General features: G+C 46.4%; 1 protein-coding gene across 1 annotated transcript; it reads right to left on the minus strand.

Annotated features, from left to right (window-relative positions):
• Positions 1-616: 616 nt before the first annotated feature.
• On the minus strand, positions 617-23,338 carry LOC142786854 (centromere protein I-like). Its single transcript, XM_075884555.1, has 7 exons — positions 23,219-23,338; positions 22,029-22,102; positions 20,206-20,388; positions 19,506-19,582; positions 6,522-6,646; positions 1,621-1,909; positions 617-868 (listed from the first exon to the last, which is right to left on the minus strand). Exons 1-5 carry the CDS (start codon positions 23,322-23,324, stop codon positions 6,583-6,585), a joined length of 504 nt encoding a protein of 167 aa, XP_075740670.1. The 5' UTR covers positions 23,325-23,338; the 3' UTR covers positions 617-868; positions 1,621-1,909; positions 6,522-6,582.
• Positions 23,339-26,593: the final 3,255 nt, after the last annotated feature.

A 26,593-nucleotide genomic window follows, 5' to 3' on the forward strand; every position in this document is an offset into this window, starting at 1 on the left:
AGAATTACACAATAAGCTACACTCGTGCAACGGTAACCAACGGGAGAAAGCAATTGCGTTTCATCACATACGTTCGAGCTGATGACAAGTGCTGACATGGGCGTGCACACAGGGGAGGGCACAGCGGGCAACTGCCTTCCTTAGTCACTCTATAGGGGAGGGCCCAAAGTTTTACTCATATTTCAGGGGGAGAGCATTACAAAAAGCATTAACCCCCCCCCCCCCCTTCCAAAGGGGAACCCTGCACAGGCCTACGTGTGCTGACTTGATTCATTTCCCCCATGCCATCCCTCCCAGTGTAGTTTCCAGAGTGCTCATGGGGTCGAAAGAAAGCCCATAAAGCGCTCGACAGGCTCCTGTAACACTTCCACGTTTCGACAGGAGGAGGAATAAACTTTATTATAAGAAATCAGCAGGTTCAGGTGGCCGGGCCTAGGCCTTTCAAGAGGGGACGTCAAAACTTGCCTCGACAGACTCAACAAAGTTTCTTGATCGATTCGTGAGGCAATCCACTGCAATATTGAAGTCACTCAATGATCACGCCTACAGCGGTGTATAATTCACGTAATCCATCAGTGCATTGAAAAATATTCGTCAGTAATAACAGCACACCATCTATGATGGCAAGGGAAGGCCAGTGCCAACTATCAACTGGAAATTTTAATGATGGAACAAAACTATCTTTGTTCACTTCTGCAATGTGCAATAAATATTAAAACTTGAAGAGATCAAATCAGGCTGTGAATGTCCTCGACACAGTGGAAAACCTAGATGGTTCAGTCAGCACAGCTGTTTGCCTCATAAGCTCTGTCGTGTGTGGTTGGGTGGCAGCCAAGATGTCGAGAAAGGCAGACCATGTGTCAGCACTCTGTAACAAATTAAGATGAACAACATGAAGAATGTAACACTCGAAGTGATTGAAAACAAATCTTTATGATACCCATTTTCTTCAGGGCAACAAAGAATGTTTAGAATCTCGCGAATCAGAGAGTTGTGAAATGTTAACACAGAAAATGCTGTGAAATATTTTTACAAGGATATTTTTTTACAATGAACAGTGCTATAGAGGCCATACATGCAACACATGCCATAAACAGTGGCAAGTGTGATAGGGATTAAGCACAGGCAAATGAAGAAGGCATTATGTACTACATAGTTGTGTTTATCAGCCTTGAGCTGCTGCGGTTAATCTTTCAATAGTGTGGTATGATAATGTGCTCTTGTTAAGTGCATGCACACATGCACACAATAAAAAGGCAGATATAGCCTAGAACGTATTTAAAATCAATTTTAAAATGCACGCCGCATGACTGAGTAAGATGTGGAGCCCCTCGCGACACTGACATCTATGCAAACAAACGTACATGACGAGTTTGTGTTGGCTGGTTGTTGGAGCATGCCTTGCACTTGTGCTACCTTTGATTTTCTCCTCCGTGCCTACGACTTCATGTGTGCGAGCTATCAGTGATGCGCCCGCTCCCGCACACGGCACCCACAACACTGTTTTGCACGGTCAAGCGGCTAGCTGGGCTTACCTTGTCCCCGTAAATGCCATAATGACGTCCAGGGGTGTTCACGAACAGTTGTTAATGCAGCACATGGGCTGGCTATGTCACCTACCTGGGCAATCTCGTGAGGCTCGATGTTGTGAGTTTGACAAAGTTTTGCAACAGCGTCCTTGACAGCAGGTTGCCACCACAGCGCCACGGGACAGTAAGTGTCGCTCAGAGAAACGCCCAATGCTTCCAAGAGTTTTGGTGACAACTTCAGGCCAACGGCACATGCACGCTTCTATTCACCAGCGAGTGCCAAGCCGAGCCAGCTCACTTGGTCGTGGAACTCGTTGGTCACTGCCTTCAACCAAGGCTGCTCAAAACACTCTCTTGCGTCTTCCATAAACTCCAGCAGGCTGTCAGGAAAACATAAAAACAAAAGAAATAGGAGATTAACATAGACCTGCTAGTTTACAAAGTTGTAAATTACTATATGTGAATGAGCAAGGAACTAAGTATACTGTAAAAGCGGGTTAATTCAAACACGAGGTGGGCTATGAAATTGTTAAAGTTAAGCAGAGTTCGAATTGATTGTCGGGCTCTACAATGTACAAACAACGCCCCCACTGTGCAGGCAGAACCTAAAGAAGTTACCTCTGGACTCGTTATCACAAATTAAGTGCTACAACAAGTTTGTGGCAGGTGATTTTGTTAATTAAGTTCATGGAGCATTTAACAGTAAATAAAACTAATTCATCAGTGAATGATACGCCAGAAAAAATGCCAGCATGCATTCATGTGTGCAGTGAAACCAAATGCCAGAATATATAATGCTATTTATGCTCCAAAGCATGCTTATTTACATGGTTAATTTAACACAATTAAAATTCAAAGTGATCAGGGTCTCCCTTGACGTGTTCTTTGTGCGAGACTAAGGTTAATTTAACAAGAACAATCAATAATTTTCATATGCTTTCCTTTCTTCCATTGCGACCCAATGAGCATCATTTGTAGCTTGCCCAAGAGCTCCAGCACAGCATTCCAAATCTAATCTGCTGGGAAATACTGCTCTTTCTTTGTTTTGAATCTTAATAAATTTAGTTTGGTTGGTTTTACAATACTTTGTTATCACTCTGGGCAGACTTCTGTGTGAAGCGATGAAAACCGGGGGCTCCCGATTTAAATTATCTTTCATGGATGCCGGCTGACTTGTTCGAATTATCAGCCAACCACTAACATGCAGGTTCATGAAGTTCGTTCCCAAAGTGTCCAAGTAAAGAGAAAAAATGTGCTGCCGTATCCACGAATTGAATGATGCTTAGTGGGTGAAGCTCCGGAGGCAAACTTGGTAAACCATGAATCCTACGTACATTTTGCCTCTTCGATTTTATTACAACGCTCCCCCTAGCGCACATCGCCGCACTAAATCGAACCATTGCCTTCCACCAATGACACGTGCCATATGTCACATCATTCCTGTTTTACGAAATCTCGCATCTTTCACCATCAACTACAAGCACCGCCGTCTAGTTTATAACATCTTGCATCTTTTCATCATCAGCTACAAGTACCGCCATCTAGTGAACACTGCAAGAACTAAACGAGAGGTAGCTACATACAGGGGACGCACAGCCCACGCCTTAAGGAGCTTCGCCCCTAAATTACTTCAGTTGCTGTGATACATTCCAATCACAAACGGTTTACTGCTGCACCCAGGCCCATTCAACTGAACTGGCCAGAAAAATTAGGCTCTTTTAAAATTCGTCACTATAATCCATAATTGTATTTTTCCAAAATCGGTCTTTTCCTAAAGTGGAACTGAACTTAACATAAAAGCTACTGGCAATAACAAAGATGATTTTATATGTGAGCTCTAAAAATGGTGACATTTGAAAAGAGAAATAAAAGTTGGCAGATGTGTCAACAGCAATTGTTTGGGGCACAAAAATTATTACAGTCGAGCCCACATATAACGGCCCCGTTTAAAAGAAACTTTCGCTTCGCGTGACCGTGAAAATATATATTGGTTCAATGGCAGAAAATCGCACTTACAACGAATGCCTCCAAGCGCCGCTGATCGGTCACAGCGAACGGAATCGGCGGTCTGCTAAGTTCCGGGAAACCAATTTCGACCACCGATCAGGCATCGGCGAGGTGCCCATACATCCTTATTGTTAAACACCGACCATGCCTCCTCGCCCCTCTAGTTGCCGCTCTCCCCGACCACTTTTTCTTACGCAACCCTTCGTCCTTTGTTCCCTTGCTACACTGAGCACCTCGCATCGCCAGACGAGACCCGCGTTTTCACACTGTCACCGATATTTCGAAGACCGGTGGGCCATCTATCCTGTTTTCGATCGCTAGTACTGTCGTTGGCATCGCCAGCCTGGAGTGACCAGACCATTTGCCAACATCGTCGGCCACCGACTGTCTCCGATAGTTTGCGCCTAGTGCAGACGCGCACGCTACACCACCGACTCTGATAATTTGCGATGCGTTTTGTGTTTAGGACTTGTTCTCGCTCACTTTGCACTCAACTCAGCAAGCTTTCCACGCGCTTGCGGAAGCGCGAAAACGGCTATTAATTTGCCCGGAATTAATTGCGAAGTATGAAGTTCGTGAGGCCACGAAAACCCGCCGGTGCAACAAAACGATTTTTTGAACATGGCCGCCGAGTCTTCAAACACCGCCGCGAGCAACGGTACAGGCGGCCATGCACTCTTCCCAAGATTTAAAGACTTTCTTGGGGATTTTCGACACAAAAATTTTGGTCTGTCTGTCTGTACAGTTGTCTGTTTCTTCACTCTTAACGGCACCGGATACTTGAACGGCCGACCCCATACGCAGCGCCCACCAATGTTGCTCAAGGTTTAGCGTTCATACTTGTGCAATTATCTATTAAAAAGCAATTATCGCACATGTCTGGGGCACCATAACAATACGCATGTATTCTGCATGTGCGTCTTTTACTAAAAAAAGGCATACATAAGTTATTTTAAGGACCATAGCGCTTATGACGATGCGCTGGCCATGTAACGCTTGCACGAAAAGGCGAGCGTTTCCAACTTTTTGCTAAGACGAGACGGCGGTGGCACCTACCCGTCACCTTGCGTTCTACACCTTACCACCTCTGAGTGGGGTGCGCACACCCATTTCAGAGCCATGCACTTTATTTTCCAATAATACTGCCAGATGGCACTCCTGTCTCACGTGTGACATGACCTGATGCGCTCGTTTGCCTCAGCTGCACGCTCGAGGCACTCTAACGCAGCGCCCCCGGAATACCATTCACCGATTTTCTTGCGCAAAACATCAAATAAATGTTTTCTTCATTCTCTCCCCACGCAAGACTATCGTCTTCGACGAAATTCGCAGATTAACATGCAGACACGGGGCCATTTTTTCTACGTACGAGTTTCGCGGACCATTCAAGCAAGCTACTCAACCTGCCTCCTTCCCGTGTGTTTGGTTTTCAAGGTCGCCCTCTCGCCGCATTCTCCCCTCTCTTTATCGCAACTCCTTGTCTTTCTCTCGCATGTCTGCTCTCCTCTCTTGATCACAACCACTTCGTCAGTTTCCACTGCTTCGCGACGCCCACCACGCTGGCTCCAATTACTTTCGTTTTCTGACTGGAAACGGGCCCAAAGCTGTTCCACATGTTCTGGCATGTGTGTCGTGGTGCGCGTCTTGCTTGCTCTTGGTGTGCGTGTGTGGTCATGACGGCCGACGGGAGGACTAGCACGCTTTTTCCTGCCGTTCACAAAACATCAAAAGTATGACCACTTGGCTTGGCTTCAGCATAATCCGCGCATTAGGCACCGCATTGCGGAGCGCTTGCTCATAGCTGTTGACAACCTGGCAGCCAACTTGCCGCTTCGGGCGTCCCGGTATTCAGCTGTGACGATGCTGAATATTTCGTGGGCGGCGGTGATGGCTACATGCGCGCGAAACTGTTTTCGCGAAGCCGACTTCGTCGACGTCGGGCCCGATGTTGAGCCTGAAACTTCCGAAAAGGACCACTGCGGCGGCGATTCGTGGCAGCGCGTCGTCGACTCCGACCTGGGAGAGCGGGTGGGACATCAGTTGCGATGGTTTAATTACGGCCGATGATGATGATGCTGACACTGCGGAACCGTGAACGGATTAGGGAATTGTGAATGAAGTGCGCGGTGAGAGCGATTTGGAGGAATTGGACAGCGAGAATGACGAAACTTTGGAGCCAGTGCCTCATGCAGCTCATGCCATGGGCCTCGGCGAACGAGCACCCTGCCGTTTTAAATGAACTCGAGACCGCCCTTATCGCTTCTGCTCGTCGAAACACATGCATCACGGACTTTTTGGGGCAAAAAACGTTTCTGTTATCACTCGCAAATTCTTTTAAAAGCTGCGTTTTATTTACTACGAACTTCGAGATACAGCGAACGGATGCCGCGTCATGCTCAGGTTCGTTATAAGCGGGCTCGACTTACCTATATTATCTCTTCCTTGTAGGCTGTAGATGCAATCACAGGCTATTCGAGGTTCTTTAAGCATCTTACCTGCCGCCATGACATGTTCTACATTATGACATGAATACGAGTGGCACCACCAACTTTCAACTATGTTGTGAGAATGGGAAGGGCTTCTGTTTCTTTCAGACTTCATAGCTTACGTACTGCAATTGGTTGGTTCAGCTACTGGCAATATCAATCAATGAGAATACAACAGAAAATTTATTGCAGTGAACACTGAATTCACAGTAAGCACTATAAACAACCACAACCTGGTGATAGTCTCATGTAAGTGAAAAGCTGTCAAACACCTGAGGAAAAGAATATGGCTACGTGGTAACGCTGCCACCACTTGCTACTTTTCGTGTAAACAAAAATTCCGCCCTTTCGCCAATGAAGAGTGTGTCAAAGTACACTTATGCTTCTTGAATGCAGCAGGGCCTTGTTGTGCCCAAGTACAGTTATGTTTCTACGAATACAACACGGCCTTGTTACATTGCAGATTACTTTTTTTTTCAGGCTCTTTCCAACTACTCACCTTAAGCAGGTTCTGCTGAGTCCATCGATGAGAAGCGAATTGCGCGAGAGGACTGGAAGCATTATAAACTGCCACTCGGGCAGGCCCATGAGTGCGACTCCCGATTTCCTGAACATATCCAGTCTCTGTAGTAGAATGGTAAGAGGAAAAGACAGAAGGCAAAAGTTGACAGAGTGTTTTGAAAGCAAGATTCGAACGGCTGGTCAGTGTAAATCTCGAAGCATAGGCCGTCACCATCATGTTTGGAAACATTATTTCTTGTCATTTTACTTACTTATGGCTGAGTAAACGATGGCAGTTGTGTCTGACGTGCCGGACAACCACTTGCGATGAGCGCAAGTTAAACGCACGGTCGCCGTACTGCACCTATTGAATTTATAATGAGTGGAATTACCGCGACGTTCTTTCTGCAGCAGTTCAGCTCCATTCGTAAACGTTATTCGAGCCGCATGAGTCCTCCAGCAAGTTTGTCACGCGCCAGCGTTGCACATAATAACTCAGCTTTCACGCAGTACAATAGAACAGCGTAGCACAGCCTGGCGTGCCCTCACAGTGCTGTTAAGTACATGGGCCATAATTCTTAAAATCTCACAGTCCACAACGCATTTTGCCTGGTATGCACGACTTCTTCCTTAGTGTACTGTTTACAAACTGCACTGCTAAACGAACTGCGATACAGTGGAAAAACAGCAGCAGCGTACGAGCTTTTTGCCAGGGAATAGTGGACTGCAGACTCAAGATAACTTTGCCAGATGCCCTTACGATCCTTCAGCACTATAAATAAGAATATCAGTTAACCTGCGAGGACAGTAAATTCACAGCAAATCTAACTACAGCATGTGCCTGCGGGATCACTTGCTTCCTGTAGCATACAATAACTAGCGTTCTTGCCGGTTTCTCAAGCATAGTCGTGGCGGATAACTGAACAACTTTGCTCCAAGTGCGTAGTTCTTATAGTTATTGGCATAATGTACGACACAGATTAAATTCATACACGCCATTGTGAAGCATTGCTAACAATCTGACGTGGCTGTGCTCATAAGTTGGCTGCTGCACGAAGCACGCCAATTCCTTTCGTTCACTCCCACACCGTGGTACCACAGGCTCGGTGCACGTTTCCCATAGCATTGGGGCAGTGGACAAGGAATGGAAAGGTGAGGCATAGCATAGCCATGTATAGCATCACGCAGGCAGTACCTTGTGCAGCACAGCCATATAAGTGTGGCATAGTAAGGTTGCGAGAAAGAGAAGTGAAAAAGAGAAGGGAGCAGAGGGTAAGAGAGAGAAAGTATCACATAGCCATATACGGTGTGTGTGAGTGAGAATTTATTAGAAGGCAGAGAGGTTGGCCTGAGCTAGTTCGCTCTAGCCTGCTACTCTACACAGGAGATAAGGGAAAGGGGAAAGAAAGAGGGATGAAGGGTGATGATGGGGACAAGAAGAGGTGGTGCGTATGTATAGTAGCCACTTAGTATAGTACCCTACAGTCTAGTTTCTAGTCCAGTGCTTTTTATAAAGTCTATGTCACGGACGGCTATTTTCGGCGACACCGCGTCACGGCAATTAACGGGCGCCGTACTCCCCGACTGACCGTGAGAAACGGCGGCACATGAAAGAGAACCGATAAGTGCAAAATGGGGTGCTCTCCTTAGAACGTCGCCGCCGACAGTTAATCCTTTTGTAACTGTGGCGACGTCTGCAAGGTCGTAGAAGGCCGCGGTATACCCCGAACAAGGATTATACTACGAGACGTCCGGCTGAGAGCCAAACGTTTGACCATTCCCACGGGGAAAAGCGTGGGAAACGCTCTGGTGGCCAAGCCATATGACAACAACCCGACAGGTTGTCACTCTCGCTAGCTGTGGGCCCTCTCCCAATTAAAAAAGGGGTGGGGTCAAAATATTTTTGGGGCGGAGTTTCCCCTCAATTAAACGCGCATGATTGGACCCATGTAGAGGCCTCTTGTCCCCAAGGAAGAGAGCGAGGAGACACGAGGGGGATTTAAGCGCAGGAGTTTGCCCTGCTAGGCAGACTAGCCGCTGACCAAGATGGTGTAGAAACAGATCAACAAGCATCTCTTCTAGAAGTTTTTTAGTGTGGCTCTGTATCGGCTGGCCACCTAAACTTAGCCGTTCGTCTAGTTGTGACGCGATATTAACGTCTGCAACGTAGACATCGGGACTTCGCCTCGAGTTAGCTCAACCTGCTCGAAGTCACCTGCAAGCACTAGCCTCCCGGAGCCACCAGAGTTGCAACACCGCCGACATCGCAGTCGTGCCAGAATTCTCTTCGACTTCTCGCATCCGATCGTCGGGGACACAACGCTGCCGGTCATCACACGTATGCCTTCACCTGTTTATATCTTCAAACTTTCTACTCCGTATTTCTATTGTTGTTAGTTTGTGTAGTTTGTGATAGTTCTCTCGCGTAAGCTGATTTATTGTTTTGTATATATTTTTTAGTTGCATCAACTGTTGATGTGCTTTGTTAGTTGTATTGAAGTGTTGTATTATATCCCGTGTGCTGCAATATCACTAGAGTAAAGTTGTTTTGTTTTCTCACGTCTCTAATCTCTTCACTGTCTCTGCTTGCGTGCGGAACGAACCAACCTGCTGTCATTCCCGTCGCCGACTTCGCGCTGGCGATGCTTGAGTGGCAGCTGGTAACAAAACTGGCGTCCGCGAGACAGGACGTTCCGTACAAGAATAGGACAGTGAGGGGTGAACGAGAACCGTGCGGACAGCGTTGTGATAGAGCCGCACAGTTGAAGCGGTTGCATCCTGCATATGATTGCGCTGGTTTTTAGTGGCATTATAGTGACAGTTGCAATATGCAGTGTATGGATTTTGATAAGTGGATCACGCAAGGTAAACAGTTAGGCCTCGAGGGCGCCGAACTGAGACAATGGGTTAAGTAGCAGCAGGAATAGGCGCAGGCGTTAGCCAGAGAAGAGCGAGCATGGGCCCGGGAAGAAAGGGCGAAAGAACGAGAAGCGGCAAGGGAAGCCGGAGAACGGGAAGTGCAGTTACTGCAATTAAAGATTCGCCTCAGTGAGGGTAGCAGGGTTAGCCGATCCAACAGTGAGCATGGCGATGCCGTCGAGAAACTGTCATTTGAGCGAGACACATGGTGTCAAGGGCTACTCACGGTTCTGCCTTGCAAGGCAAATGAAGCTGTTGCGCGACTCAGTCAGCAGAACGCGAACAACTACGAGGTAGTTAAGGCAGAGATGTTCCGGACATTCGGAACTTCTGTCTGGACAAAAGAAGAGCAGCTCAGACAAGAGTCTGAAGGAAAACGCGAAACAGAAAGACAACAGTCTCAAAGTGAGGGGCGTCGGAAAGCGCTGGACGTTAAAGTGTGGCAGGAAGCGCTAGAACCAGAAATCGCGCTAGAAAGGGGCCCGCATATTCTCGAATGCATTCATATAAATGATGTAGAGAACGAGGCCTTGGCCGGTCTCGAAGTAGAGACAGTATCAAAAAACGGTCTTAGCCAGGATGAGGTCTGTGCCAGCAGCCCTAATGGACTTAGTAAGAAGCTGGAAACCATCCTCATGCCTCGAGAGGACGTCTCGAGATCGTCACATGCAGATAAGGTTAGTACAGTGGCTAATCACAGCGAGAACTCGACTCTTCAGGAGTGCAGCGATGCCATCGGAGAGGGCCCAGTTAATGGTTTCATCAGCATTAACAAAGATAATTTGGCCCGGCAGTCTGTCGTGGCACCGAGTTCAAAATGTTTGAGCGGGGGGCAAAATGTAGCACAAGCTCCAAAGAGCTTCCAGACCACTCAGTTCCCGACGCGACATGATGATGGCATTGAGAGAAAAGAGGCAAGCAAACATCGCCGAAAAAGAAAGAAGCGAAAGCGTTCGGAACTTCGTGAGCCTAGGGCAGGTCCCGCTCCTTCCCAACAAAGACGACAGGCTAGGCCATGCATCCGTTTCAAGAAACGTCAATGGTGGCGTTCATGAAGACACAAGCGGCGAGCCAGGTGTAGAGGGGGAAAAGGAGGTGCGTCACCCGAACGAAAGGCGCGGTTCATTTCGACGACTTCAGGAAAGCGGCCTTCCCCGAAGGTTCAATGTCAAAAAGGCACAACGGCTAAGTACTGCGTGGGGGCGACCACAAAGACACTATTACCCAGGCTTCCCTCCTGTTTCTGGCGTCCCTTGCACATTCCTGAGGGGAGCCCGCCGAAATGCAGAATGAGGCGTGACAGCAGGACACAGCCTGGCTTTCGCGCTTTTTGTAAACTCTGGCTTGCTCGAAAGCCGCCGGGAAAGCGACCCCATCGTGTGCGGTTCAAGCGAATCTAATTGAGAAAAGGGGGGCGGTCAGTTGAAGAATTGTTGCACGTGCGTGCTAAGTATGGTTACTTAGTGTGGCTTTGCAGATGGAGACTTCAGTCATAATTTTTGCAAGTACGTGATGCGGTGTAAATTGTTCAGAAGGAAAACCGCCGAGCCAAAGGCTGAAAGTTAGCATCGAATTAGTTTAATCATGAGTGCGAAATTTTGCATAAGGTAAAAACCGAGAAAATGTGTCAATTTTCTAGTTGTTTCAAAGGTTTAGTGTGGCATCGTATGACTCCACTGCCATGAGGATGTGGCATGAATGAGCTTTTGAGGAAGATGTTAGCATAAACCGAATGATCTCGTAAATTGATTAAGATTGGCGTGACCCGGTACAGTTGTCGTTGCGCGCATTGAGACTTGAGGTCTATGAGCATGTTTTTTTTTTTCCTTCCGTCGGTTGTTTTCTGTTTGTATGCACGTATTTCATTGTATAAGAAGTGTATTTTGAGTTATTTTCTTTTTGCTTGGTGCATTGGTTGTTTTTACTTGCTGTAATGCACATTGAAGGATTGCACTACAGTTGAGGAGCGCACCTGTTCCGTTTTATTTTGTAGTATACATTCGTGCAGTGTATTCTGTATTGATGGCTGCCGTACACGGCTATCTTCTCTTCTTGTTTGTATGGCGCATTGATATTGTTGCGTGTAAATGAAGCTGGTACTCTAACCATTGTTTGTTTTTCCTTTTGTTGTTACTTTGATGCATTCTGCCTATTTATGTTGTGTATGAGAGGGACAGTCCTCATGCCTCCCTTGTTGGTGGTGTTTTGTTCCTTGTTCTCGAAAAAAATTCCCCTCCATGCGAACAAATGTTATGAATAACATTCTGAAAGTGGGGGGCAATGTCACGGACGGCTATTTTCGGCGACACCGCGTCACGGCAATTAACGGGCGCCGTACTCCCCGACTGACCGTGAGAAACGGCGGCACATGAAAAAGAACCGATAAGCGCAAAATGGGGTGCTCTCCTTAGAACGTCGCCGCCGACAGTTAATCCTTTCGTAACTGTGGCGACGTCTGCAAGGTCGTAGAAGGCCGCGTTATACCCCGAACAAGGATTAGACTACGAGACGCCTGGCTGAGAGCCAAACGTTTGACCATTCCCACGGGGAAAAGCGTGGGAAACGCTCTGGTGGCCAAGCCGTATGACAACAACCCGACAGGTTGTCACTCTCGCTAGCTGTGGGCCCTCTCCCAATTAAAAAAGGGGTGGGGTCAAAATATTTTTGGGGCGGAGTTTCCCCTCAATTAAACGCGCATGATTGGACCCATGTAGAGGTCTCTTGTCCCCAAGGAAGAGAGCGAGGAGACACGAGGGGGATTTAAGCGCAGGATTTTGCCCTGCTAGGCAGACTAGTCGCTGACCAAGATGGTGTAGAAACAGATCAACAAGCATCTCTTCTAGAAGTTTTTAGTGTGGCTCAGTATCGGCTGGCCACCTAAACTTAGTCTAGTTGTGACGCGATATTAACGTCTGCAACGTAGACATCGGGACTTCGCCTCGAGTTAGCTCAACCTGCTCGAAGTCACCTGCAAGCACTAGCCTCCCGGAGCCACCAGCGTTGCAACACCGCCGACATCGCAGTCGTGCCAGAACTCTCTTCGACTTCTCGCATCCGATCGTCGGGGACACAACGCTGCCAATCATCACACGTATGCATTCACCTGTTTATATCTTCGAACTTTCTACTCCGTATTTCTATTGTTGTTAGTTTGTGTAGTTTGTGATAGTTCTCTCGCGTAAGCTGATTTATTGTTTTGTATATATTTTTAGTTGCATCAAGTGTTGATGTGCTTTGTTAGTTGTATTGAAGTGTTGTATTATATCCCGTGTGCTGCAATATCACTAGAGTAAAGTTGTTTTGTTTTATCACGTCTCTGATCTCTTCACTGTCTCTGCTTGCGTGCGGAACGAACCAACCTGCTGTCATTCACGTCGCCGACTTCGCGCTGGCGACGCTTGAGTGGCAGCTTGTAACAGTCTAGAACAGCCTTTGTAGCAGTTTTTGACACTGTTTGGTCTTTCATTGCTGACAATATGTGGCTTTCACTTAATGGTGTTCGTCCAATGCTTGCCAACGTTGCAGTTAGCATTTCTCTTTGTGCCACGTATAATGCACAGTCACAAAATATGTGAGCTATCGTTTCGCGCACTTGGCAGCGTTCACAATTTGGGCTGTCCGCACGGCCGATTAGGTGGGTGTAGTGACGAGTGAAGGCGACGCCCAGGCGAATTCGGTGCAGTATATTAGCAAGTCTTCGGCTAATTTTATCTGGAAGACGAAAAGTCATACTGGGGTCTGTTTCCCGCAGGCGCTTGTTCCGGTGATCTGGTAGCAACCAGTAAGTGGCAGCGCATTCACGCATCAGTGATCTCAACAATGTGTTGACGTCACCTCGCGAGTAGGGTACTTTGACGTACATAGGAGCGTTGTATATTGCCGCTCTTGCTTCGCTATCGGCTGTTTCGTTGCCAACCAGGCCGCAGTGTCCAGGAATCCATTGGAGTGTAATCAAGTGACCACCCCTGTGTGTTAGGTCAAATGCTTGGACGATTCTTAACGTTAACTCGTAAAATTGGCCTCTTCTTAAGCAAGAATGGATAGCTTGAAGCGCTGATTTTGAATCAGACAGAATCGTTCATTTACATGGTACTTGGTCCATCACAAATTTTATGGCTTCTTGTATAGCAACAAGTTCTGCAGCTGTCGAAGATGACCTATGATCTAATTTGTACTGTCGGAAAATACCGAGTTGAGGGACCACGAAGGCTGCAGCTGAGGCGGATGAAGTTACGGATTCATCGGTGTAAATGTGCACAGAGTCGCTGTATCGGTCATCTAAATGTGCCAAGGTGAGTTGCTTGAGGGCAATATAAGAAACATGCGACTTATACGAAATTCCACGTATGTGAAGGCACACCAGCGGTTTAGTCAATGTCCATGGAGGCACTGCAGGGATTACGGCAGGTGCAAAGCCTGACGGGATCATGTGCCTATGCGTATCGAGGCATCGCGAATAGGTACAGCCTGGTCGGTCCACTTGTAGCGAAGACAACGGGTGCTGTGCATGTTGGGTCAGCAGACGAAGGTGCACTCGAAGAGGCTCACAGGACGTGTAAACCTGTATAGGGTAGGTGCGTGACTCCTCTATAGTGCCAGAGGTAGATGTGCACCGTGGTAGGCCAAGGCATATTCTCAGTGCTCGTGCCTGAAGGCTCTCTAAAGTACGAAGGCACGTTGCCCGCATGTTGGAAAGCACAGGTGAGCTGTACCTTATATAGCCCACAAAAAATGCCTTGTATAACTGCAGGAGACTTTTCTCCGAAGGGCCCCATCTCAGTCCTGCTATAACACGAAGAACATACACAAAACTGATTAGTTTGTTTCTCAGCACAGTCACATGCTTTGACTAGGACAGGTTGCGATCAATGACGACCCCTAAATAGCGGTGGTGCTTAACCACGGGAATCACTGCTCCGTGAGCGAAGATTGGGTACCGCGACATTGATTTCTTCGTAAATGCCAATGCAGCACATTTTGCTATTGAAAGTTCCAGGCTCTGACGACGTAAGTACTTAGATGTTATTGATGTGCCTTGTTGTAGCCTTGCTCGCAGTTGTGGTCGCGTTGCTCCAGATGCCCATATGCATATGTCGTCCGCATACGCACTGATTCTGACAACGTCGGGAAGCTCAGCTTCAAGGCCAATGAGTGTTATGTTAAAAAGCATGGGGCTCAGGACGGCGCCTTGTGGAACTCCACGGCTTACGAGGTGCCTGGCCGTGTCACCGTCGGATGTCGACATAAAAATGGTACGTCCTCTGAGATAGCTCCCTATCCATGTGTGTAGTCGGCCACCTACGCCGATGTCTTCAAGTGCGTCAAGAATGGCCTCATGGTAGACGCTATCGTACGCGCCCTTTATATCTAAGAAAATGGCCCCTACCAATCTCCGACGTTGTCTTTCCTTTTCAACAGAAGAAAGTAGATCTACAACACCATCTATAGATGATCGACCTCTACGGAAGCCATTTATAAAATCTGGTAAGCCGACATTATTCTCCAGCAGCCATTCCAATCTTGCCAGCACCATGGGTTCCATCACCTTACCGAAGCAACTGGCTAGGGCAATGGGTCTATAAGAAGACAACTCGTGTGAACACTTGCCTGGTTTCAGTAAGGCCTCTATGCGGCTGCACTTCCAACTCTCTGGTACTGTCGCTGTTTCCCACATAGAGTTGTAGAACGACAAGAGAGCCTGCCTTGCTTCCTGGCTGAGGTGATATAGAGCCGAATAAGTAATTCCGTCAGGCCCTGGTGCGGACGACCGTCTGGACGTAGAAATCGCAGCGTCGAGTTCGTGCATTGTGAATGGCAAGTCGAGGCGATCGTCGCTGGATGGCGGTGAGGCTAAATACGAAGGTGATATCGATAAGGAGGACATACCTACGAGTAAGTGGCAGTAATCTTCTGCAACCTCTACTTCAGGTCGACCTTGATTTAGAGCCAAAGATCGGAAAGGGAACAACTGTTGAGTGGGCATCTGAAGGCTTCGGACAGTTTGCCATATTCGAGACAGGGGTTTTCTAGGATCAAGAGAGCTACAAAATACCCTCCACCGTTGCCTATCGAGCTTATCGAGGTGTCGCAATACATGTCGTTGTGCTTGGCGTGCTGTAGATAGGTCAGCTGGTGATTTCGTTCTCCTGTATTTTCTCTCTGCCCGGCGACGAATTGCACGAAGGTATTCATATTGTGCGTCAAGTTGTGATCTTGGTAGCGACACATTCACAAGTTTCGTATGCGTTGTTAAGGCTGATGAAATTAGGCTTTCTATTTCAGATATAGATTGAATGTTCCCGCACTGAGCATTTACAGAAGCTTGGAATCCTGGCCAGTCTACGCTTTTCACGGGCCGGGGAGACGAACGATGGAAACTTTTTAGCTGTATATATGTAGGGAGATGGTCACTTCCATGTGTTTCAACGTCTACAAACCAACAGGTGGTAGGCAAGAGACTTCTGCTCACAAAACATACGTCTAGACAGCTGCTGTACGATGCGCCACGGAGGAAAGTAGGTGAGCCATCGTTAATGGACATAAGGCCTTGATTGAGCACAAAATCGGCAATGTCCCTGCCGCGGGTGTTCATTGAGGCAGAACCCCACATGGGATGATGTGCATTAAAATCCCCAACTAATACATGTGGTCCAGGGCAAGCTTGGAGAACAGACAAGAGATGGGGACAGTCCACGTGGCTTCTAGGAGGAATGTATCCACCAATGATTGATATTGAACATCGCTTGTGCTTTATAGATAGGCAAATATAGTCGTTAGAAGCATAAGGAGCCACGGAATGTCTCACGTACGTTAAATCTTGACGTACGCATATAATTACTTTGCTCGCATTTCGATCATCACGTGACCACAAAGTGACGTATCCGGAAATACGAAACGACGACATCATATTCGGCTCACATATTACAACCAACGGAAATTTGTATTTAAACATCCGTTGTCGAAAGTCAGACAATCGGCTTCGCAAACCCCGTGCGTTCCACTGCATTATGGCCGAGGTGCGCACACGTTCATCGAAGAAATTCGCCATATTGTTTATGGAAGGGTCAGCAGTAGCGGTTCCAGCACGTTGAGGATCTGCACTGCTGTTTTCGCTCCTGGTGTGTGTAGCTCGTTGAGAATCGCACGAATAGATTTTAATAGATGCTTCAGCATAGTTTGGCTCTTCTGAGTGTCTTGCCTATCATTTTCCGCCCTCTTTGAAGTTGCAGCCCATGATGTGGCCTTTTTTATTGCTCCAGTCGGTAGCGAAGGCCACTCAGTATCTGAAGCATCGGCGTGCAACGCGGGCGTTGTTCCACTTTCTGCATCCCTGGGACGTGGTGCATACAACATGGGTGTAGCGGCCAGATAATGCGTATGCGTATGTTCATCTGTTGCTGATGGTGACGCATCACTCCTATGTCCACTATGCTTTCGCTGGTGCCTACGTTTTGGACGACGTCTGTGTTGGCGGATGGACATGACGGCCTCTCTGTGTGTCGAGTTGTCTCTGACCATCTTCCGCAGGACGCGAATTCTTCTTTGATCTTCGGGCACTCCTTCGACGTTGCTTCATGTGCACCAGAGCAGTATGGGCATTTCAATGGAACAGCAGTATCGCAGTTTTCCACCTTATGAGACCCGCCGCACCGCTGGCAAGTTGTCTCACTTTTGCACACTGCGCTGACGTGTCCCAACTTGCAGCACTTGTGACACTGCAAAGGCCGTGGCACGTAAGGGCGCACGGGATGTCTCACGTATCCAACCTTCACGCTAGGGGGCAGAGTCTCAGAATCAAATACTAGTTTGATGCAGCGAGACTGCCCGAAGCGGCGTATGGTCACGATTTTGACTGTCGATGTCACAAGATTCTGCAGGTCAGCGTCTGTGATGTCAGCGTCGACGTCATTTATCACGCCAGTCGTTGTTCCTTTCCCGTGAGCGAGAAACGCGCGAACTATATATACGGTGCTATGAAGGCAAAACCATGTACACCACAAGCATGTACAGTATTTCTAAAAGATTTACTGCAACACAAACTCCACAAAATTATACCAAAATTACATAGATGTTTTGCAACCTATGCAGTTAGCATCCCTAGTGCCACACGCACTTCTTGTTTTCACTCTTGCTGTATTTGGTTTACGCCCACAAAGACTGTCAGCGACGGTCAGCGCAAACTGCAAGTCAGTGTTCTAGAAGCTCAGTGTTCTATAGTATCGTTTTGTCAAAATTAGGTGAACAACACGGACATTACAGATTATTCTGAAATTTACATGGCCGCTAGCGATAACGCTGGTATATTTGATGGCGCATGTACACTAAATGCCGACGCGCGTAACGGCCTGTCATTGGATAGAAAGCCGATGCTATGTTCCCTGCTATCAGTGCCAGTGTGTTGCTGTAATCTGACTTTCTGTTTCCTGGCCTCAAGTTTGGCCATATAAAAAGTTTCATATTCGACATACCCTCTGCTGCCTTCATGAACGTCCCGACCACGTGACAGTGACACGTGGCATACACTGACAACAAAGCAAAGGTCACCCACTCCACTAACAGGTACATAAGTACCTATGTTAATTACTGGTAGGAGGCCACGGTTGTTGCTGCAAGCCGATTTATCGCAACGAATGAACAACAATTCCAGGAATTTTTTTCTCACTTTTGTTTCTAAACAAGCATCATCACATTGTTAAGTCGAAGGTATACCCTGTTGTCCAGCAATGTTCAACAAGCTCTGTATTGGAATGCATGACATGGGTGGCATTAGCAATGTCCCCTCTGTGTTCTTTGAGTGTTGTTATTCTTTTCTATCCTGTCTTGCCTATGTAAGTATCGCTGCAATCCTTACATTGTACATTGTAAATTACCCCGCTTAGATCGTTCGCAGGTGTATAATCTTTGGGCTTAGCGGACTTGTGTCCCAAGGTACAATAAGGCTTGAAAATAGTTTCTATGGCCAGCAGATGCAAGGCTATCCTAACAGAGCCTGATGTTCTCGAACGTAAGGAATAGACCCAATGGGTGTCTTCTTTCTTCGCGATATGCTCCTTTTTCCTTTTTGCATGCTCTCCTGGGTGTGATCAATAAATCTCGTGGAATAATGCTTCATGTCACTGCAACTATGATTAGAGCACACCACATCACAAAGTGACACGATCGTCCTGACGACAAACTGTTTATGTTCAGCCAGGTGACGAGATTGAAAGGACGAAAATTCCCTATGTCAGATTGCTTCTGGTAGACTGTCGTTTCCACCCTGCCATTGTCACCCCTATGTACAATCATTGACAGGCTACAGTACTCTTGACAATAAAGACCGAGTTTTTACGAAGCAGTAGTCATTAGAAGCCTTAATAAAATACTTGGAAGAAATTGTGTTTGTACTGCAGACGTCGACTGCAACTACGTGCACTGCTCAAGTCGGATACCGTCAGCTATAGGACAAGATGTGACCTCGTGTAGGAGCAGTAAATAGCATGACCCGAAAGATTTTCTCCGATCACAGAGAACTATTAGGGGATATGAAATGTGAGGTGCAATACAAAAAGTCGGAAGCTATTGCATGCTACATCTCGTGAATTAGTGTGAATACACTGAAAACTCATTATAACAAAGTTGCATCTTACACAAAAAAAGAGTTTGGTATAGCCGAAACTTCGTTTTAAATGTATATTTCAGATAATATAATTATTGCGAGGCTATTTTTCAAATACTTCGCTATGACCAATATTTTATTATAACCGTGTTTGTTATATCGAGGTGTGAGACTAGTGCTACAGAGTAAAAAATGTTTGTTGGCTGCACTTGTTAAAGACTTTTCTGTGCTGTTCGCCCTATGACTGTTTCATAGCTACACCTCACAACTGAGAAGCTATGTCAAAGAAACGACACTCTGAGCACAACCGGTAGTTTGCCGTAATCTAAAAGTGGTCCTATGCATTCACGAGATCGACCGTTTGGTGGTAAAATGAGATAGTACTATGCATGAAATGAAAGAGAGAATCACTGCATAGCTGTACAAGCATGCCTTGAAAGCTTCAGAACCAAAGAGAGCACAGACCTGCACCCTTGAGAGCGGGGTACTTCCACCAGACACCAGAAACGACACAGCTCGGTGAGGCATCGAAATATGCTAACCTGCAAGATAGCACAATACATGACAAGTGCTATTAAGTCACTGAGATACTTTATCTAGAGCTCATGTAATGGCCCCGTGTTAAAGTACACTTGCAAAGCAAAGAACTTTGAGCCAGACATCTCTGAGCCACCAGGTAGTGTTTCCCAACATTATGCAAAGTATCACCTGCATCTTATTAAGGCGATATAATTCGTTTACAAAAGCCTCGTGGAAACTAAGAAACAACACAATATTATGACCCTTTAATTATGGGAGTACAAACGATTAATTAATACTTTCATTAGCAATGTTCCAACCTCCCAAAACAGCGCCAGGCCTAGGAGAGATACTTTTGTTGTGGGCTTCAGATTAACTTTCCACCACCTGGGAATTTTACCCCATGTGATGGGTTTAGCAGCTTATCATTCCTTTCACATTTTGTATTCGCCATTGCACATGCCTATTTTCCTTGGATGATGACACTTTGTGCAATAAAGATTCATTCAGTAAGGCATCGACACATCGATGTGAGCTTTTACAGTGTTCTCGTTTTATTTGCTCAGAAGGTTAAAAGCGAACCGTGGTTAGTGAGCCTCGAATTCAGCTTTCTTAAATAGCTTACAAACAACAACCACTGCCCCACCTGCTTTTCAAGGCTCTGGAAGAAGAACAGCTGCATGAGTGGCTCCCAGATGCAAGAGAAAAAGTGGTCAGGAGAGGTCAGTGAAAAGTTGGACACAAGAGCCAGGATCTGCTCCCAGTAATGATCACCACCCCACGTTGCCACACAGTTCATAAGCCACTTATCTACGGCAGGTGGATTCTCCTGAACAAAAAAAACAGAAAACCACCAGCATTTATGGATTACCACACGACGCATGGTTCGGCACTGTAACTATGCACACGACATCAATCTCATCTCGACTTCAAATATTAATACACTTCTAGAAAGAGGTTCTCCAAGACAACGTTCAAATCATACTTCACAACACCAATTCAAAACTTTATATAACATACCTTTTTATATACACAAATGACAAAGACTAGTTAAAGCAACTCAGTACTGTAACTGTGCATATGACATGAATCTCAGCTTCACAAGTAGCAACAATCAGTTGAAGAAAACAACCATTATTACAACTTGTTCATAATTATATTACAATGGACATGCTATATTTCAAACTCTGATGCTATTTCGTACTCTTGGTTAATTCCAATGAATTTCAAACTTTTGGTTGGCCTGCTAAATTTTCAACAAGTTTAAAAGGTGTTCATTTAACGTTCATCAACTGGCCCATTCTGCTTATTTAACTTTTTTTTTATCCTTACTTATCCACTTGCTGGAAAAGCTAGCTGCCTTTGTTTTTTTTTCAACTGAGCATTTCAGCTCATATACAGAGGACACTCATTATAAAGAACTCTAAAGGAACCGAGAAAATCCATTTCATTTTACAGGAGCTCCATTTACAAAGAGGCAAACAGAGGTACAGTTTAACCATTTTATAAGAGTAATGCACCATACAGCAATTTCTGTCTTTCACGTGAAGTCTCTTATAACCAGGGTATTACATATAAATCATCTGATCAACACCTATTTCAATGTAGGGACGCTGGCGTCTATTATACCCATTTGTCTCTTACATCAGCGTGGAAGTGTACTGACTGCGAGCATGAAAACAATCATTATGATAGCAGTCATTTCATTAAAGTAGCAGTTCCATTTATAGAATATAAATTTACTGAATGAACACTCTATTATTCAAAAAGCCGCAAAAAAGCCAATTGTCTGCCTGCTATTTCCAGTGGTCAAAACCATGAGCAAAAAAGTAGCAAAAAATATACACAAGGACAGCGAAAAATAGATGTAATAATCAGCCACCTGTGCTTTTTCTGGTAGTTTACACACAGTTATGCTCCTTCTTGCAATTAATAATTCAGTCTTCTGATAATTCAAGTTAAACTCTGGTATCCCCAGAATTGAAAGTGCGAATAATCGAGAATCTGCCAAATCGGGGATGAAGGATTGTTTATGTGAATGACAAATAAAACAGATAAGGTGAACAGCAAAGCTTGTAGAAAGCTATCGACAACATTAAAGGAATGATGTCCATGAAGGCAAATCTCATAGGGGATATATTTTATGTAACATTGGCCATTTGTCAGCATGATTTCACATAGAATGGAGCTGATGACCAGCTCATTATTAGCGGTTATATAGAGTTTACAGTGTAAGTTAGACATCCATCATGGTCGAGGATGCCAGCAGTAATGGGGAAAGGGTGATCAAGTGCGACGAGTGCTTGGGCTGATTCCCCGTGCTGAAATTATTTGTCAATTTACCTCCTGAGATGTGAATGGCTACCGAAAAAAGCCTACGTGGTGTCCAAAGAAGCCAAAGTGCCGAATAAAAAGATAACTGATTGACTGTTACGTTTGCTTTAACGATGCAGGAGCCTGTGTTCTCACCTGGAGTATGCTGACCATTGTTGCCAGTGATGTGAGGAACTTCTTTCCTTGAACATTTTCTGGACTCCTGAATACTGGACAGCCAAAGTACAGCAATATAGCAAGAGCAGCTCTGCAAGCACAAATCATTATCACCAAGACTTAAAACAAAGTCAGTGGCATCAGATGGGGGAGAGGTACAGCAGCTTTCATTAGTCAATGATGCCAGCAGAATGCACGAACATGATGGGAAACTTGAGGTGTCTCCACGAGTTAAAAAAGTTGAAATGTTAAATAATGAGGCCAAATTTCAATAATGCACCATCTACTGAATGCCCCATCAACTGGAAAAACACTGGACAACTGATTACAGCCCGAGATACAGACTATTCAACGAAAAAATTTGGGCTAGTAGGCAATAACTGACCTTAGACACCTCAACAGGTGTGAAAGAATTCCAACACAATGTACAGATTCACTTTCAGAATGGGCGCAGACACAGCATCAAGCTGGTGAGGCCCTTGCATTCATGGCAATATCAAAGTGCGTTAAACGACTTGCCCACTGAAAATTCTCCGACCTACCTGCTTCCTTTGTCTATGCATGCTTCTAAGACATAATAATCACAATGTTAAGTTTCTGTGTTAGAGGTACTACGCTTGAAACCTATAAAAATGTTTTTATTTTGCAATGCTTTCTTTCCATATTCCGTTACTTATATGAAGTGGCCATGCTATTGCCCACAGACAACTCACAAATAATTTCGCCAGGTGTTTTGCTCACATAAGGTCTTCCTGCTTCAAATCAGGCTCCTCTCAAGATGACACAAAGCTCTATTCTACCAGAAATGACAGATCAATTAGATGAATTGCCATTTTTGGTACACCAGCATAGACTGAGGGCATGGCGTACCTGATCTACTGAAACGAACCTACTGTTTCAAGTGCAGTTATTGTTTTCAGCTAATATATTATTAGCAGCACCCAGAAGAGGTGTAATTAAACTTTATAAGATATTCAAAGATGGTGTGGGAGCATTCAGGTGGTTTTGCGTGTTGCCTTCAATATTTGAGTACATCCTGGCTTACGAAGACTGATGTATGCATGTAATATTTGGCCCTACTGACATGCTGCGTACCAGCCCAATCAGATATTTAGAGTGAAAGTGGCAAGTGTAGAGGGAGAAACAAATAAGGTAGCCAAACAACTCACCATCAGTGAGTGTGATTCGCAACAGTCTCTGAAAGTGGGCCAGCTGGCGATGCTTTCCCTCACTGACCATGGCCTTCAATATTTCCGGGTTCAAAAACACTTTCATCAAGTAGAGGGGATGCCTCTTGAGAACAAAAAACACACATTCCGTAAAAATACCATTTTTACATGGTGACACAACAGCAGAAGACTACAAGCAATGTGAAAGTAAGCAAATCTGGCTGCAGGTGTAGTGTGTCACACACAACGCACCAGGAATTGGACACAAGAAAAAACGTTCACCCGTTACAATCTTCAGTTCCTGAATAATGTTTAGAGCTCAGATCTTGGACCGTCCCTTCCTGCACTAAGCTGCGTTGATGGTGGCATAAGCGGCTTAGCGAGCGAGGACGAAAGGGAGAGAATGTGGAGCGCTGTGGAGGATAATAGATGGCGATAGATAGGACAGGGCGGGAGAAGGAAACGACAGTGGTGATACAATTGGTTCTGCAGCTGCCACCGCGGCACCACAGTAGTGTGCGCTGTCGTACGGTCGCCGACGACACCTTCACTAAAGTATGCGCCAACGGCATCAATCGATACCACGCACAAAAATAAAGTGCTGCTTGAACGGATGCCTGTATGCGGCAGCTGTTGTGGAACTCGCCCACAGGCTACATTTGGTGGTCTCCCGGTTAGTGAGGCAGTCGCGCTACGGTCCATCTGAGGCAGTCCATGTAAAATGTACTGCATGAAAGTGTCCATGCCAGTTACACTTCTACACATACATAATGCCGTGCATATGCACCAGTGGTGGCGACAACGAAGCAGCGCGAGTGCCCTTGGCCGAGGGCAAAAGACGACGAAGTCGTTGCAGTCTTTTTCCTGCGATAGATACAGCACATTTGTTTGAGGCGCTTTGTGTGCTCTTTGATCCCGCGTCGTCACACTGGTGGAGGTGCTGGGTAATCTTAATGCTTGGCACCCCTTCGCGGACCCGACATTCGAGCCCGGAATCGCTACCAGCCATCGACACACCAGTCCACCGTTTCAGTCGCCTTCTGCAAGGCCTGGCTCCCGAGCTCGATCCCTTGCCAGAAACTGCCAGCAATCGCTTGCCTCCTTCAGCCACCATGGCTACTGCAGCTCCATCGCACATGACACTTGGGAATCCCATGACTCCTGACTGCTTTCATGGTGAGACCTATGAAGACGACCAAGACTGGCTGGACCAGTTCAAACGCTGCACGGAGTACAACCAATGGGCCACCCCAGAAGACAAGCTCGCGAATGTGTACTTCTACCTGAAAGACAACACCCAGACTTGGTACATCAACAGGGAAAGAAGCATGGCTAGATGGGACGATTTCCACAACCGGCTGATTGATACCTTCACTAGTCTCGACAGAAAGGAAAATGCACAACGTCTCTTGGAAGCTCGAATTCAAAAACCAAATGAGAGAGTTGCTATGTTCACCGAGGACATGACCCGTCTTTTTGGCAGGGCAGATCACAAGATGCCAGAAGACAGGAAGCTGCGGTATCTATTGCGAGGCGTGAAGGAGCAACTGTTTGCTGGGCTTGTAAGAAATTCACCAACCACAGTAGCGGAGTTCACGAAAGAAGCCACAGCTATTGAACGGGCCCTATCACAACGGTACCACCAGCAAAACCCGGTCAACTTTCGAGCGAGTAGTCCCGTTGAGACTGCGGCGAGCCTCTGCGACAACGACAGGCCTCTGCGGGAAATCATCCGGGAGATTTTGAGGGAGGAGCTTTGGCAGCTTTGTTTAATTCCAGCAACCGAACCGATGCTGGCATTGTCTTTTGTCGCTGGCATTGTCCAAGACGAAGTCCGTCAGGCTCTCTCTTCATAAGGCTATGATGATGTGCGACGACATTTTACTTGTGCTGATGCAGTACGACGCCCCGTCGTCGCACATTCGGCACAGCGGACTCCAATGACTGGACCACCACCAACCCTGCAAACTCTGTTTCGCCTTTACCGTTTAGTAGAGAGAAAAGCATGACAGCGTTTAACTGTTTTTGCATTCTTGACGTAACGACTAGGAGAGGAAAAATGACATTCTGGTCGCGTTCAATTGCACCTGCTTGATTGAATCGTGCAGCGTAATATGCCAGCCAGATTTTTTCGCTACAATGTTTTCTTTGATCTTCGCGTTCTTTCATTTCGGTGTTGAAAACGTTCATCAGCTTTGGACTATACGTTATTCTCTGGCTTCACGCTGCAATAATAGTATTTGTAAAGCGTGCTTCACCTGCAGTAGTCACTTATGAAGAAGAAAACAACCTTCCCCAATTGCAAAAGTAGTACTTATAAAGCGTGCTTTGCCTGCACAAGTGACACAAGTGAAGGAGAAAACAACTATCACCAATTGCAAAAATAGTACTTGTAAAGCGTGCTTCACCTGCATTGCTGACCTATAAAGAAGAAAACAACCTTCACAAATTGGAAGATTAGTACTTTTAAAGCATGCTTCACTTACATTGCTGACTTATAAAGAAAAAAACAACCTTCACCTGTAGGACCGCGGTTAGAGTTGGTTGCGCGGCAGTTAGTTAGCTTTTATTTACTTTCTTCGTAAGCTTGGGGGGGGGGGGGCGCATGTAAGCCGTTGGCAGGCAACATAGCTTTAATAGCCCCGAGTCGAAGCGTGTCTGACCAGATTTGTTGTAAACGCACAGACAGTAGGGCGCCAGCATGGTACCCCGCGTAGTTCAGCAGCGCCGGTGACTGCCGAGCGTTTCGATTTCTGTTAACTCAGGAAAAAGAAACAGACCCCCAATCGTGCAACAAAAGGGGTGCGATTGCAAATGTCATTGTGACGACCCTCTAATTGCCTTACGGCACTTTCAGCCGGCGTATCAATGGGCCTCTCCGAGACCCAGTGTGAAGCGGTGACTCCTTACACTGGTTCGGGCACGCCGTCTCAAGGCAGCGCGTTTCAGGACAACACGCAGGTAGCCGACAACCTTTCGTTTTGGTCCGGCTGAGCTCCGGTAGATCTCGGAAGTGGTCAGGCCTGCGACACGTGAACGCGTAGCGGATGTCGCAGCAATCGGGCGCCCGGCCTATTGCTGCATTGGCATGTTTTCGACTGCTTCCGGGTCGGTCCTGGAAAATGAGCTCGTACGTAGAGCCACGTGCGGTCAGCGAGCGGTTCCTCTTACAGCGCACAAGGGACAAGCAAATTATTGTCCCGTCGAAAAGAAGTTCACGTGTTTCTTGGGAAGCCATTCCTATGGACGAAACCACAGTGTGTATAACTCTATCTAAATAATTGTGTGCCGTGGAGCTTGCCCACGCCTCTATGAGTTTTTATAGTTCTGTTTTATTTAGGTTTTGGTTTTTGTGTTATATGTGGAGAGAACATG

Source organism: Rhipicephalus microplus, chromosome 2 (assembly GCF_043290135.1).
Source record: "Rhipicephalus microplus isolate Deutch F79 chromosome 2, USDA_Rmic, whole genome shotgun sequence".
NCBI lineage: Eukaryota > Metazoa > Arthropoda > Arachnida > Ixodida > Ixodidae > Rhipicephalus > Rhipicephalus microplus.